We start from the raw sequence: 17,052 nt of genomic DNA on the forward strand, positions 1-17,052 counted from the left end.
TCTTTTAGATAGAGTTCCATGTTTGTGCTTGCTTCCAACTGTTGTTTTTCTACAGCTGCTCTGGCAGACAGTTGAGACGCTCCTGGAAGCAAGTGGCAACATGCATGGGCTCCATTGGATCAATAAACTGGACCCGTTTTGTTCTCACCTGCGTGAACTTTCATTCTTCACAAGTACCTACCTTGGTTCCACCCTTGCCCAGTGTTGACCAAATCCCCCGGCAAATGAATCTGAAAACTGTTTATTTACCTTTAAGTTACTCACCCGGCTTTCCTCCTATAGGATTGCATTGGCTTCTCGCTGTATTGTACTAAATGTTGATCTGAATACAAATTACCTTTTTGCTACACTGAAAAGCATTAACTGCGCATGAAAATTATTGTTTGATTCAATTATTTATAGAGTTTTATAAAGCGCAAACATGACCCGAGGTATCAGAGTACTTTACAATTCTTCAGGGACATAAAAAGAGGGAGACAAGTACGTCAGAACAAGAGTATGCAAGATACAGGAGTACATAGGAGGACTGATATTTCGCAACGCCGCCAAGACTATACATACTTTTGCCAGTAATAACTTGAAAGTATTGCATAACTAAAAAGTCTGCTTACCTGTAACTGAGTTCAACTTGGTTCCTAAAAATAAAAAGTAATTAGTAATATTTTTACAAAGCATTGGCCTGGAGTTAGTCATTGAGTGTGTTTCTGCCTTGCAGGAGTATGTACACCAAGTGCATTCACACTCTGATAAGACTAACTGCTCATCCTAGCAACCACTAAATTAAGAGTAAGGTATTATCTACTGTATCCTCTGCTATATCTTTGGTGATTCACTTTTAGGTATAGTATATACAGAGCCAGCTTTCTACAAATGCTATTACAAAACGTGCCGCATTATGCACTTCTTGCTGCATAATTTACTTAAGCCTGCCACATAATTTGGCGCTCTCCTACCACACAATTCCTGGGGCCCTAGCATACTGGACCTAACTAAAGGGTGCGGTGGCTTTGAAATGGTGTGCTCCTTATTAGGTCATAATTAGTGCTATATATCAATTTGACAATGTGTATGTGCAAGCGCGCTCATGGCTCTTAGAAATACTGCAACTTTAAAGGGTATGGGGAAGAATCGTTGGGAATCATTGTCTGGATCGTAATTGTACATGAAGGCTGAATTGCGGATAAAAATACTTTTGCTGCAGACGTTTTAGGCGCTGTGGATTTACTTTAGGCAGCGATCTTATCGGCTTACTTTACAATTAGGACTAGAGCTAGTATTTTCAGGGGCTTTCACTGTTTTAATAAAAAAGTGACTCCATTCGATGGCACTTCAAGTTTGATTTTCTTTGCTGATAAAGTTTTAAGTGATGGAGCAGTAGTCATTATTGATGCCTGAGTCTTGCAATAAAATGGGAGTATCAGACATTACTCAATCCTGAGCTGCAAGTAAAACACGATGAATATTTTTTAGAGCAACAGCTACAACGTTGTTGTTGACGTTAGAGGTCTGCATGCACGGTGTGATACTATAGATGCCGTTCTCACAACAGGTTGGTAAGAGAAACACACTATCGATGTCTAAACAATCATTTCACAGCATAACACGCAACTCGCAAGCAGCCCGTTTTGTGGCAAAATAAAGTTAAACTCATCTGCGTGAGACTACTTTCGGCTGCACGACAGAAGCGTCGCCCTTTTCGAAGAGGAAGTGTGCGAGTGAGCAGTGGCCAAGGCAGGGAGTAAGTGCAGGCGCCTGGCAGCACTGAGCGGCTGTTGTTTCTTGCGAGGTGACCTCGCAGTACCCCGCAGGAGGCAGAGCCAGTCCCGGGCGGGCTGGAGGGTGTCCTGAGATGGCTCCGCCGCGAGTGCAGACACGTCCCGCCCCTTCAACTGGAGGGACGTGTGGGTACAGAGTGAAAGTCAGCATGTCAGCACCCTCTTTCAATGCTCCATGGTACCCCATGAGGAGCGTTCTTAGAGGACGAAGCGGTCGGTATGTGTTTCCATTCCGAACACGTTTTCCAGCAAAGTTATTATCTCTCGGCCACCCCCACTTATTCGGCTGCATCAGCTAGTCTGCAGCGCGGCACCGCTCTCCAGGATCTTATTCGTATTTACTCGGCGGGAGCGAGCGTATTGGGTGACGTCAAGGGTTCGTCTTGTCTCTTGCCTGTAGACCTCTCCCTCTGCCCAGCCCCGGAGTTCCACAAGGACAATAAACGCACACCGCGTTTGACCAATCACTCGCGAGGATGTGGGCGGGGCTTTTATGTAGCCCCAGAGGCACCCTGGGAGGTGTGGTTCTTGCGCGGCTGCCATTTTGTATTGGAGAAATTACAATTTATAGCAGCGAGCGTGAAGCCAATACCTCGGTTTTCCCCTTGTTCAAGGGCAAACGAACACACTGAAAGGCATCGGATACGCGGCTTTTTCTTCGATACAGGCCAGGCGCCGGATCAAGATATCTGACCTCCTATCCCGGTGTCACCCTCCCCCTTTTCCCCAGCAGCAGAGCGTGCCGTGCGGCCAGGGAGCGTTTCACGTTTGCCGACCTGCTCGACAACAGCAGCGACTTCAGCTTTTCTCGTGAACCTTTTACAAACTGCGATCTAAAAGTCACGGTTTTCCTACGCCCACTCGCATCTGTCTCTACCCTACTGCGGGACTGTGTCTTTCATCGTCCGCTTTGCACGCCCATATCTGCAAAACAGAAATTTGCGACGTTCCCTGGGTCCTGGAGGCTGGGAGCAGTCCATTTAAAGTTGCTCGAGCTGCTCGCTTCCTATTGGCCGGGGAGCTGCAAACACAGACACACACGGCACAGCGGCAGCCAGGGCAGCGCAGCCAGCACCGCGGATCCCGCAGCCCCCCGAAGCCGCAGGCCCCCGCGCGCAGCCCCCCCGCCCCCTCTACCCCCTTAGGATGTAGCCAGGGACCCCTCGCTGCACCCCCTCGCCCCGGATCTGTCGTCTCTGAGGGTGCAGGGAGCTCAGGGCGCCCCACCTCCTTCCTTTTTGTTGCTAAGCCTGGAAGAAAAAATGCCCAACATGTCATGATAGTCTTACCGAAGTATTCTATTTTTAATAATGTTTTGAATACCTTTCCCACATCTCGTGTTTGCTAATGTTCGGACTATAGAAAGAAACCAACAACAAAGGATTACAAGACAAGCGCAAATTGAACAATAACAAATCAACCGAAGAAACGGGATCTATTTTTATTTTTGTACCTTCCTACCCCTTGGACTTTTGTGTTTCCGCTGCATTTTCGTTTTTTAATTCATGCGATTTATCCCAATCCCCCAATGGATCTCAAGATGAACAAGCAAAGGCCCAAGAGAAACATCATCCAGAAGAAATACGTAAGTGCCAAACGGGGTGCAGTGTATGCAGCGGTGCCTGCTGCACGGGGGCATTTTAAAGGGCTGCAATTCTGCCTTCACACAATTGTCACTGGCATCAATCCGATTAAAGTGACAGTAAACGCTGTGGACTATGACGTCCGTGCATTTTGTCAATTGGGGGGGGGGGGGCGGCGAAGGGTATGATAAACGATGGAAATCATTATAAAAAAGTTTTTATCTAAAAAGTCATATTAGAATTGTACGCTGAATGTATACATAATGGAAGGTATTTGTGGCACATTTAAGTGCATAGCATAAAACCTTTTTTGTATGTCGAATTTCCTTAGGGTTTAGAGAGAATTTTTCTCCTATTGTAAAATGAGCTGTTTTGTGCCTTTTACAAGCAAGATCAAACTGTAGGCGTTATATTTAAATTAGTGCAAGTTATAGATAATTGCAGGAGTAAGAAATGGTTGACAACCAAAGCATGTCAGAAGGCACAGAAGATTCCTCGTTTGTTGGGACCGTTTCTCTTGTACGTTTGCTAGCCGGTCTACGCTGTGCGCCTTTACTTACAGTTGTCTCTACTGCTTTTTTCTTACACGTAAAAATCTTGTTTTGTTGTTACTACCAGCTTTGTTGGTGACAAGCTAAAGTGGTCTCGTTTGTTTTGCTATAAAGAAAAACAAACTGCAAGAACTTGATCGTGGCAAGAGATCTGCGCTTCCGCAGCTGCAGAAAAAAATGGGGTTTGACCTGATAAGTGACATGTTAGTTGGATATGGCGGAGAGCCCAGAATGCTTTCGGTGCAGTGGTCTCCGATCGTCTAGTCACGCTGCAGTGTAACGTGCAATGTCTGCATCCGTGGTGTGATGCATGGGAGAAAGTGCACCTCTCTGCAAGGCCGCGCGTTTGCGTTTGGCGTTCTCGGTCCATCGTTCATCCTCTGCTGCAATGCTGTGGTTGTCTTCGTGCTGCTCAAAGTCGTCTAAATTGACATTGCGGTGCAGTTCGTCATTTTGCGCGTGCCATACATAGTTAAAGCTCTGTATCTCTTGGTAAGAGGCCGAGGTTAGCTCCGTGACTGTTGCCAATGTTGACCCATGTCCCTTTTTAAAGTTGCACATTACGAGGGTATTGGCATAAATGCCATCAGCCACGACACAGCACGAGTCTCTGGGGTATGTTAATTGAAGTCAGTCTAAAAGGGTCTGGAGGCATCATAAAGGCAGCCGCATTGCAGCAGGGCTCTGAAAGAAACTACAGTTTCCTTCAAGGTCCCCCTCTTCCTCTGCTTAATTTGATCCGCATTTCGAGATCGTCGGCATGCGCCCTAATAAATCCCCGGTGAGACTGTGCTTGGCTAACTGCGCAGCTGAAGTACTTAGTCACAGGACAGTTAGAGTTTTGAGTGAACAAGTTACAAATACATTATTTTCTAGTATCTTTGTTTGGTAAGTATTTAGTTGACCGGAGATTCGTGTACGTGCTGGACTGGCGCTGCTGTGCAGCCTTCCACCACCGCGGCGCTGCTCAGTCTGCACTCAACAGGTTGTTCATCTTCCCCTAGACGTGTATGGGAAAGCCCTGCGCGTGCCCACTAGCTTTGCCGCTGAGTTTGCTCTGGTCATGACGTCACAAAGGGATTCAACTCCTAGTTGACTTCAGGTCCTATCTCTAAGCTTCAACTTTCGTTCTGACGTCAGGCGCGCGGGGGACGTTTAGAATGGGACGGTGTAACCGGGTTGACAACGCAGAAACGTGGGTGCGTTATGCGTAGGAGTGCTGTGGCGTTTTGTTGCCTGGGCTCCCTCACGTCAGGGGATGCCAGGGGTCATCTCGACCCGCTTTGATGCTAGCCCGAGCAAATTGTCTGCGATAAGGTACCGCTCTTCGTTAAAACGGTGTAGCACTGACAGCATTACAATGCATCATTTTTAATGTTTCGATTAGTTTATTGCTCCTACGTCATATTGCAACTCTAGAATGAGAAGTAGAGGTTTCGTCTGTCTTGCCACTTAACCTATCGAATGCTAACATTACTACTTGTAAAGTTCATTTTAACAGTAGAAACACTAAAATCACGCGCTATAAGCGAAGTGAACGCTTCGCACGTGCACGTTTTGGGTCAGAGGTCCTGTTACGAGAACTATTTTATTTCTCATTATAATGGCAACAGTTGCACTCAAGCCTCGGCATATTTTTGAACTTTTTTTTCTTGAAAAATTGTAGTTGAAATGGCACCAGTTACCACAGAAAACGTTGCCCTTTATTGGCGAGCGTTAGAAATCCCTGGAAGGGGGTAACTAGCACTTGCTGTGCTCACTAACTCCAGTACTGTTTTCTGTTGCAGGTTTCAGTCACGAACTAAATATTCACAATTTATTTTTCTTTGTGGTCTCTCAAATAGATTTAATAACTCCTGGCCAACCAATGTGGACCTATGACAAAGTCTAACGTGTTACAGCTGAGTCGGCCATGTCTGATTTTTCCTTTTGCTCATTTTGTTTCAATGTGAAGCAAAATATTTATTTAGACAATCAAGTCCATTAAAGTTCAGAGTACAGGAAACAAAGAATTGTACAAACATGAATAAGTAAAAATGACTGTTGTGCAAATAAGCAGCCTTTCGCAATGTGCTATCTTAAAAACTTTATTTTAAAACCCTTGGGCTGTGGATAAAGTGCAGTGTTGTAAAGTGCTAGTATCTAAAAATATAAAAGACATGAGTGTCTTTTAATGATGCAGTGTAGACTGTCACCAGCTGTCTCTTGAGTATTATGTTTTGGGCAGGATAAGTAGTGGTTCGTGCTCAAGTTCACTCATTCCATAGTGTGACCATGTACTCAACGGCTGCCCCTTTTCCACATTTTTTAAAGAATTTGCTGTGACTGCTCCCGGTATTGGGCAGGCCCCATGTAGGAACCGGCTGGCTTCCAAAAATAATTTTCCCTACTGAGCAAATTCTTTTGGTATTACTGTGGTGTAGATTGACGTTAGTGCCTGTTTGCATGTTCTTGACCCATGCCGCAAAAAGATTGGCCTAAGGTACTTTCGCTACTGTTGTAGCAGGCCTGCGCAGCAGCATGCAATGTGGGCAGCCATTTTTGAGGGGTATTGGCACAGCCTACATTGCCTACGTCTCTGCTTAAAGTTCCTCCAGTGTGCCCTGTTTTCCCACATGGGCGTTTTTAAGAGCCTACGTGCTAGTATGTTCTTAAAGGCTCATTTTTCAATGGCAAATTTCAAGTATGGTTGAGAATGTGTGGCTTCGTGTGATGCTAAGAGCCCCACTGCTCCGGATGCATGATGTATTCATGCATGCTTTTACACCGCATACATACCTTTAGAAGGCGGGCAATTCAACTAACGTGTCGTTGCCACATGCTCCGTTACAACGCAAGCCTTTACAACAACTCGCCGTAGGGAAGTGCTGGATTTTGGAATAGTATATTTTACTATTCCTACTCCAGTCTGTGCATCAGTAGGGATGGTGATGGATTTAAAATCCAACAATGCACTCCCTAAAGCAAGTCATTGTAACGATGTGCGTTGGAATGGAACTCGTGGTAACAATGTCCACTCAATGTCCAAGCTCACCAGGTTAAACTCAAGGCTAATTAAGAATGCGTCAACTGTTTAGGTCTCGCCTGACCCAGCGCTTTCGCTGGTCTGGCGAGACTTATTGAGAGGGCTCCAAAAAGTGCTACCAGGTCAGCCTAGAGCTACAGTGCGCGGGTTTCGCGCTCCACTTTTACCACGATTACTTTCGCTTTAGCGGCCGCATGGCCGCTTTGATGTTTGATCGTGATTACTTTCACTTTTCGCATAGCCAATAGGTCTCGCTTTTGGGACCTTATAAGTGTTTAGTTATGCAACTGTTGCATGGCTAAACACTTATAAGGTCCCAAAGGCGAGATCTATTGGCTATGCCAATGCTTGTTTTTGGGATGGCACATATTTTTCTGTAGGTGACTATATGGCTGCGCTCTATTGGCTTGGTGAGCCTTCCAGGGAAAGCAAGGTGGCCATAATTTATTGTTGGTAATAATTTTGCCCCTATGACTCTTTGTATCACCCCTGCCGAGTGACTATGTAGGTTATGATTAAGGCTCCCTGTTTTTACAGATTTTTACAGATAAATACATACAGAAAATATTGTGTTTTCTGTCTGCATTTATTTGTAAAAGCGGATAAATACAGACAATTGTGCTGCTTTAAAGTGAATCTCCGTGCTGTCTTTCATGAATTATAGCCCAACAGCTGAGCAGATGAACAGCATGGCAAATTGAAAAACGGGATGACATTTCTTTAAATAACGGCATGTGTCAATATACATTTGTGGTATAATGCTAGTATTTGCCAGTGGATGTATTGTTATGCAATATTTGGTTGCTTAAAAAGCTAAAACATGACCGACATCTAAGTATGAGCGCATGTCTATCAGTTAAATAAATATGGTTTTCCAACTTCATTTATATGCAAAACACAAAATAAATATTGATAAATACTGATAAAATGGCCAAAATATAAATATGGATAAATACAGACGGAAATGTTAAAAAAATAAATACCATAAAACCGGGAGCCCTAGTTATGATAGTTTTGATAGGGCATATGTGGTTTTGGCTGCTTTTCCTGCTAACGCAGTTGGCTGCTATATGGGTATTTTCCAGTGTCTGCCAGCCAGACTCCGAGTTATTTGTATTTACTAGTTGTGACTATTTTCAATGGGCTAAGTTGGTATATTTTGATTCTATTGCGAAAATCAGGATTTAAGTTTTCTCGGCGCTCCCCTGCAGAGCATTCCATGCGTTGTGTGTTTGCAGTATGGCCAGGGCCCGCCTAATCCCAATACAGGGTTGATCTAATAATATCAGATCTTCTGCATATTGCATTATTGGTAGTTTCATTTGGCCCAATTTCGGCGGGAAATTTTTTCCTTTCAGAAATTCCTCAACCAGATCTGATGTATATAGAGTGAACAATGTGGGGTCGATGACACAACCCTGTTTAAGCCCTTTGTTGGTGATTATCATTGCCGTGGTGTGGATCTGTGTTATCTTGGTCCTCACCCAAGTGTTGGTGTATTGTGCTGTTATTGGCACAAGCAGCAGTCTCGGTATGCCCCATCATGGCAGTTTTTTCTAGAGGATTTTACGATCAATACCATCAAACGTAGTCTAGGAACCAGGCTTATTATGGTGGTGTGGTCAATTCACAGGCCTTAGTGCCCAGTTATGAGAGAGTAATGGCATTGTCCATTGTAGAGGAGTTAGGGCTAAACCCTGGCTGATAAGTTAGAATTATGTTATTCTCATTGATCTAGCACTTTTGCATATGCTCTGCAATCGACGTTTCGTAGGGCTAATAGCCTGTAGTTCTCAGGTCGGGTAGGATCGCCCTTTGTGTATAGGATGAAGGATGGCACCGTTCCAAGCTTCATAGATGATAAATGTAGTGAGGCATTCATTGAACAGATTGAGCATCAAAGGAGCCCAAAAGGTTCCATCTTTTTTTAAAATGCCCACTGGGTATTCCATCCAGCCCAAGGGCCCAATCTCTCTGAATGCTCTCCAAGATCATCATGGTTTCCGACTGTTATTTGACTGTCTTCCAGGCCTTCTAATGTGTTGTCCAACAAGGTTGCGTTGCTGGCTCTTGTTTTATCAGGATCTACTTAAAGGCTTTTTAGGTGCCCCTCTCATATATTGGCCGGTACGATGTTCTCCTTGGTGATTCGTAGTGTTTGTTAGACCTTTTACATATCTCCAGAAATCCCCTGTCTTACTGGGTGGTAAGAAAGCATGTATGTGTTTCCATTGTTACTGAGTTTATTGCTGTTTCAGGCTATTTTATTATGCTGGTTCCTTTCCTCTTTCATATTTTTTTTCCGTGCTGTTATTCTTCTCCTTTCTGTGTTTTGATTCCACATATCATCACTTATGTTTGCTCTCCAATAACTCTCTGGTCTTGGGGGACAGGAGTGTCCTTGTGGGTGCTACTACTAGTTGCTTTGTGTGTTTTTTGGAGCATGAGTGCTCCATGTAGTTTTTCTAGCAATGAGGACCACTTCTCTACCAGACATGCTTCATTACTCCAAGTTGGGTGCATATAGTTTTTTTTCCAGCGAGAGTACTTATCCATGCTGGCTGGAGCTCATTTGATTCTTTTCGAGAGAGCAACCTGCTGATTTGTAATTTTTATGTCATTGCTCCCATGAGGACTTCTATGGAAATGGGGTGATGATCACTTTCACTTCTTTGCTGGACCTCATAGCGTATTTGTCTTTTTAACAGGTCTTTGCTTAAAAAGATACCCTAGAGTTGATATGTCTTTGAAAGTGTGAATTGATTTGCACCCATTGGCCCCTACTAGATGGGCCGATCCTAGTTCAAATTCTCTGAGGCAATCTTGTAGTAAGGTTTGTGGATGGTTGTCTCACATTGGCCCTGGTTTTGGGTGTTGAAGTCTCAAACTACTATGCACGTGTGCCCCAGTTGCTCATATAAAAATGTTTTTATTTGTTCAATAATGATCTTGATATTGGCAGCTTTTGCATCTCTTTGGAGATTAACGTACAGGTTTATATGTCAGATTGTGGTGGTCCTTCCGTCTGGTACAAGTCCATTCATGCTGACTATCTGTACATCCCAAGAGTTTTAGGTCCATTCTTTGACTTTTATATGCAGATCCAGTTTCACATATATTGCTAGGCCACCCATTGGTCTTCCAAACAGATTTTTTTGTGTGTCCCGGAATGTGAATTGTTTGGTACTCTACGATAGGAATGATTGGCCATGTTTGTTGATAGCATAGGATGTTGCCGGTGTAAAGATACTCCAGTGTTTCTGTGTTGCTGTGAGCGAAGATCGGCCTGCTGCATTCCAGGGGCTTATCTTTAGCACATGTTTTCGGAGTTTTGTGTTTTCTCCATCTGCCCTAGGAGTTTGACCCCCCTTTTATTGTGAGAGCTGTGGGAAGCCAAGCCCAATCAGATTGTTCAAAACAAGTGTGTGTTGTTGAATCGTCCATAAAGTGATTCTCACTTCTGCTCCTTGTCAATTGAACTGATGGGCATATTATCAAGAAACAGAGGTAACATTATCGCCGTTTTAGCGGCAGAAAACTGCTGCTAAAGCGGCGATAATGGGCTTGATGATATGCCCTTGAGAATTCCCATCGAAGCCCATGTTTTGGTGACAATATGGGCTTCTATTGGAATTCTCAAGTGCATATTATCAAGCCCATTATCGCCTCTTTAGCGGCAGTTTTCTGCCACTAAAGCAGCGATAATTTTAACTCCTTGCTTGAAAATATGCCCCTATGATCTTTCTTCCCCTAATTGCTGGCGTTATCTATTGGGTCACTTAGTTTCAGGCTGCTGGTTGCTTTGGCAATAAATATGCCCCATTTTTTGAATTGTTCACTTTCTTTAAGACTATTCTAAACACCAGCGTTGTCTGTCCAGTCAATTAGTGTTTATTCTTTTTGGCTGATCTCCGGGTAGCTATTGAATTTCACAGAAGTCAAGCGTGACGTGGTGAGGTAGGATAGGGTGGGTATATTTTGTAAGAGGTACATTATGTTAGACCTGTTTAAAGTGTCCCACCTCCAATGTAGGCACTCAAATTTAATTTGCAAGGATTCATTACTGGTATTGTCAACACTTTTAGCTCACAGGTGGCATTTGTAAATGCAAATTTAGGCAAAATGGTTAATATTTTTTCATTCACAAGTGTAAAAGCCAGCTTGAGGGCTGGTTTATGAGGTTCCTTCGTAGGCCAGCCTTCAAAGTAGGCCAACGCCTACAGACTAAGAAGTTTGAGTATTCAAATACCTCTTGTTAGAAGTTTCTCATCCTAGTGGCACAAGACATTTATTGCAGTCACGGATAGTAGTTGAATGAGTTTTGATGGATGATGAAAACCCTCTGTTTAATGGTGGTGTACAGGAATGCCGTTTCCCGTGTGAAATTTTTTTTTTTCCTTTACTGTATTGGTATATGTATAGTTTTTCTTTAGAGTGATAATCGGAGGCCAGTTTGTTAAAGCGCATTAGTATAACGTTAAATTCTTTGCTTTGAAAATTCTCACTTGTGTAAATGTTTTTGTATTGAAGTAAGCAAGTAAATTTACTAGTACCAGACATTTTCTTGAGTACTTAACACCTGTTGAGTTCCTGAAAGTCTGAAATTTGCTCCAACTGTGGAAACATTTTCTAAATGTAGCGCCTCCTCTTCGTGAAATAAGCTGGTCTCGTCTTCAGTTCAGAGCTCACTTGTGTGCAGGTGTGTTTTTTTTTTATTTTTTACCTCTCCTTTCCACGTGTGACCATTATTCACTTTTCTAACTGTTTGGTGTATTTCTATTCGTAGGTTGGGGGTGAGGGGAATGGGACTCACAAAACTCAGTCTGCTTCAGCATTTCCCAGTAAAAACATACAGTGCTATTAGCACCACCAGAATCCGTGCTAATAGAATTACTTCTCATCTTCCTAATTGAATAATACAGGCAAACTACTGTTTATGGCCAGATGAAAAGAAAGATATTTTAGGTTTCAGAACCCAATGTTATGAGGGGATTCAACATAGAACGGGTTCCTGAAATTACTCCAGGTTTATTTCAGCAGTTATTTTAAACTTACAAGTATAAATTACATTTTTTGTTAACTGTGGGCTCCCTATGTCTAATAACTCAATATGCAGAAAGGCTCTGCTAAAAGCCATTTGATAAATATCAACTAGAGTTCGAAACTGACCCAGGTCAGGATATGGCAACTCTCGATTTATGCACTCTAACACAGCACGAAAACTGGGCTCCATCAATTGGATGCCGCTGCTGGTCTCTCTCCCTGAACTCCCAATGGAACATGACTGCTGTTGGTCTAACGGTTAGCAAAACCAGCCAGCTTGTCAATCCCAACCAACCCTGGTCTGCCTGGCAGGCAGGTATTCAACAAGTAACACATCACGGCAAATCAATAAGATCATATACCCTTCTTCCATCTTTTCTCCTACCACCTATACTGATGGTCCCATTTTCCGCAGTCATACAAGTGGACAATGGGCAGCTACGTGTTAAACGAGAGCAATCAAACTGGCAGGATTCGTCATCTAGGCCTTTACACGTAGCCCAGTGCGGCCTTGATGCATGGGCACGCTGGGCAGTTTCCCGGCGGCTCCATGAGCATAGGGCCCCATGCAGACCAGAGTGTAACACCAATTTTTCATTGAACCTTTGTTATTCCTGTGAGTGGTTGTGTCCGCAGGGCCCAGTGCACTGCTTTGCCCGGAGGCCTATAATGCTGTTAAGACGGCCCTGACGTAGCCTGCCACTTTGATGACCAGAACATAAAAGCAGTGTTAAATGTAAAAGTGGAAAAAACATGCTGTAAGCTATCTCGTTTGCTTCTAGGGTTCTCTTTAGAAAAACATATGTGCCATGGATCAGAAATTGGTTGGTTATTTGTTAACGCTTATTGTATGATGATGTAGTTGCAGTCTGTAATGATGTGGTAGGTGTAATTGTTTCCCCCTTGACAAAACCTTCTAGTTCATGTATTTTTCTCCGCTCTTTCCTCCCACCACTTCCCATAACTTTACTGTGCCCGAACAGCTCGTGTGTGTCTGTGCAAACAATGCAAATCTTTCTAAGTGACACCTACGTGTTTTTCGCAACAGATGTGTCTGAGCTGGTGATTTGAGTCAACAGCGTATCTTGAAAACCTGTTATCTGACACGGTCACGATCTAGTTATTACATTTGAGTTGAGAATTAGTGTTTTGGAAGAAAAACTGTGTGGGTTCCGACCGTTTTCTAATATTGTAACACTGACAGTGTGTTTGCCACTCTGACTTGGGTGTCCAGGTCAATGATATGTTTTAGAAAAAGAGACCTTTTATATGAACCCCAAAAATCGAATCTTACTAGCACTTCTTTGTTTTTATTCAGCTGGCTTGTTCTTATCTTTGTACTTGTTCCGTTACTGGAGCATTCTAGAGTATTGAATTGTGCATAATTGATGAATTTTTATCATTTATATTTCTTTTATGCATGGTTAGTTTCATCTGTCTCTGGTTACAGTTATGTTGCAACTTTTTTCCTGTTTTACCTTTTATATTTCTCCTTGTGGTTGAGTCAAAGGTTGCCTAACTTGTACATTACTCAAACTTGTTTATCAGTTTTGCACAGCTTAAATATTGAGTATTGACGAATCCTTGCTACCTCTTTGACCATAGTGTGCCATAGAGGTGAGTTGCACTTGGTAGAAAAGCTTTCACGTTTTTAAAACATTAACTTTATATGTTAATAGACCACATTCTAGCCTTAGGAGTACAGAACGATCTGCGTACTATAGATCAAGCCAGTGATACCTGGGCTTTCTAAGGCGCAACTGTTGTCTCATGTTTTGTCTCTAGTGCTAAAAAACAGAGGGGTTCTTTCAGGTCTCGCGGTGCATGGGACCTTGTTTTGGAGCGTGGATGCAGTCGTGGCAGTGTCGCCTGCATTGAATGCCACTGGCAATCATTAGTTGTTGGCTTTGTTTCATCTTACGTTGCTGCACCACAGGCAGTCATCTAGTGGATTTTTGCAAGAAACCATTCCACTTTGATCTCATAAAACAAAAATGCAGTTTTAAGAATTGTCTGTCTGTGCATGTGTGTGTGTGTGTGTATATATTATATGTGTGTGTGTATAATATATGCATTCATTCACTGAAAAAATAAAGGTTACAGGATGTTGTTAGGAAATGTAATTTTTTTTAAAACCTATTATATTATAGTTCTGCTCAAGTTTCCCTATACAAAAGCATTGAAATTCAGCAGTTCTACTTAGCTGAGCTAACTATAACTTGCGCCGCTGCAATTCACTGCTTCACCTCGCATATTACATCACTCATGACCTGGTCAGTGACATCATTCATGACATCATCCAGTGACAGAGTGTTTTTAAAATGTCTGAGTGTTAATTTATATACTAAGGTGTATTGATGAATCGGTGGGTGTATGAGTGCCTGTATAGATGATTCAGTGGGTGCGTGATTGACTGTATAAGTGAGTGATTAGGTGTCTTAGTGACTGTATGGGTGAGTGACTAGGTTTTAAGAATGTCTGTCAGAGGGTGTCTTAAGTAGCTGTATGGGTTGGAGAGTGGGTACGTGAATGGCTGTATTGGTGATTGATTGGGTGTCTGAATACCTGTATGGGTGTATGAGTGTCTGTGTGGCTGGGTGAGAAGGTGTGCGAGTACCTGCATGGATGAATGAGTGGGTGTATTGGTTAGTGAGTCTGAAAGAGAAGGGCTGTATAAGTGATGCAGTGTGTGCATGGCTGTGTCCGTGATTGAATGAATGTGTCAGTGGTATATGGGTGAGAACGTGGATATGTGAAAGGCAGTATAGGTTAGTGTTGGAGTATATGAGTGCGTGAGTGAGGGATTGTGATAGTAGTGCATGGGTTAGTGAGTGCATGTGTGAGGGGCTGTATGGGTGAGCGAGTATGTGTTAATATCTGTATGAATAAGTGACTGGGTGTGTGAATAACTATAGGTGAGTAAATGGCTGTCTGACTCTATAGGTGAGTGAGTAGCTTTGAGTGACTGACAATGTGTGTATGACTGTATGAGTGGATATATCAGTGTCTGTGTTAATGAGTGAGTTGGTGTACGAGTGGTTGTATGGGTAACTGAGTGGATGTGTGTGTAGACCTATGAATCAGTGGGTGGGTGTGTAAGTACTTGTGTGTCTGTCAATGGTTTTGAGAATGGTAGTGTAGAAGTTGGAGTGGGTGTATGATAGGTTATATTGGGGTGTGAGTGGTTGTGTCAGATTCTGTGGATGATGTCATAAGTGTCATCCGTGATGTCACTGACCATGTCATGAGTGATGTAATATGTGAGGTCATAAGCAGTGTATTACCGGGGCGCAAGTTATAGTTAGCTCTAACTATAGCTGCGGAATTTCCCTGTTTCTGTACGAGTGAAACTTGAGCCTAACTATAACATCTTTGTAACCTCCGTTTTTTCTCTGTGAATTTCTATGGGTTTTTTAAATTATATTTCCTAACTATAACATCCCTGTAACCTTTGTTTTTTTCAGTAAACTTCAAAGTTATCTCCTAACTGTAACCTGAAAACTTTGAGAGTGTGTGTTAGTCACTAAATAGGTTGCTGACATTGTGGAGAGGTGTGGCTCACTGGTTAGAGGCGGCAGATCCGCAAGCAGAGAATCGGCCAGGGACCAGGGTTCAATTCCCGACGCGGCAGGGTTGTGGACCAGGGTCAAAACGGACTCGATAATTCTCGCCTCGGTACCTACTCTAACCAGGAACACACTCGGCAACTCTGGGCATTAGCTTGCCTCATCTCCACAATGGCCCCCCACATTCGCCGGGGATGCCTGGTTTCACCTTGGAGATACCCAGGAGGGACCATCTCACAGGGATAGCCAGGACGGGTTCCCCAGCGGTCTACAGCGCCACGACGCCTCAGGGCAGCAGTGCGCTTTACAAGACACATACATACATACATACATACATACATACATACTGACTGGGTAGTGAGTGGCTGTACAGGTCTGTGAGTGAGTGAGTGTGTAATGTCTGAGTAATTGCATAAGTGCATGAGTATTGCATGAGTGATTGTATGATTGCATAGGTAGCGCCTGTGTGATTCTATGAGTGCAATTGCCAAGGACACACTGCCAATACCGGGTGTTTTTGACAAAGTGTAACACACATATATGGACATATTTTACATAAAGTTTCAGTGTAGCTATTTAGTAACATACTAATTCCCCTTTCTATTCATTTGTCGAAATAAATACATCAAAAATGCATTTTCCTTCTTCACAGCAACACCAGAGATCGCAATGGCCTCAGTAGTTATAAATACAAATGAGAAAGTGCAACACAGATATATAGGCATATATTTTACACCTATTGGGTTAGCCTCATGTTAACAACCTATTTCAGAAAAAAACTGCTTAAAAAAATAACTTTCAACATCTGAACTCACAAATGCAACACAACTGCCGAACAAACCTCAAACTATCCATTGTTACCCAAATTCATGGGGAACCAAAAACTGCTGCAAAACTAGTGCAATGCACAATGTGTAACAAAACCCTCTCAAGAGGGACAAACAAAAATATTCATGTGGGACAACACCCATCTTCTATTATCTGAAAGCCTATCATAGAAAACATCTCTAACTGGCGATCTACCAGACGAAAGCTGGAGGGCCATCTACATCAGTGGTAGCAGCAACACTATATTAAAAGAAATGTTTCTTGCCAATGTACTTACTACTGGCTTACACATAATACAAAAACAGTTTTTATGTTATGTTGCAGTTTTAAATCTACAAATGAATCTACCTACTTAACTACAAGCACTTAATTCAATGTACCAGACCAAAACACAGAACTTAATTTATTGGGTACCTTTTAATATTATAGCACCCTCTCTTACAACACAACTGCACCATATCTCAGTTCTCACTTGTACACGCTAAAAGACCACTTTCTCCCTTATGTACTCCATATTAAAATAAACATCAACCAAAGTGTAAAAGTACTTGCAGTGTCTCAATATTGTAAATCCAAAAACACAACATAAGGTACATTTGGGGCCTGGTTACGATGTTGGGTGGTCATCGGGACGAGGTCTCGGATCGGACCACCCTCCGGTCGGCAGTCCCGACAACGGCA

At 43.0% G+C, this 17,052-nt stretch overlaps 1 protein-coding gene across 3 annotated transcripts in view; it reads left to right on the forward strand.

Moving 5' to 3' along the window:
* Nucleotides 1-2,307: 2,307 nt before the first annotated feature.
* The window catches only part of JARID2 (jumonji and AT-rich interaction domain containing 2), a 671,808-nt gene continuing 657,063 nt past the window's right edge, over nucleotides 2,308-17,052 (forward strand). For all 3 annotated transcript variants that reach the window (XM_085607031.1, XM_085607030.1, XM_085607032.1), the window contains exon 1: nucleotides 2,308-3,360. In XM_085607031.1, the coding sequence (XP_085463157.1) occupies nucleotides 3,304-3,360 (57 nt within the window). In that variant the 5' untranslated portion in view covers nucleotides 2,308-3,303. The remainder of the gene's footprint in view (nucleotides 3,361-17,052) is intronic.

This window comes from Triturus cristatus, chromosome 5_2, assembly GCF_964204655.1.
Source record: "Triturus cristatus chromosome 5_2, aTriCri1.1, whole genome shotgun sequence".
NCBI lineage: Eukaryota > Metazoa > Chordata > Amphibia > Caudata > Salamandridae > Triturus > Triturus cristatus.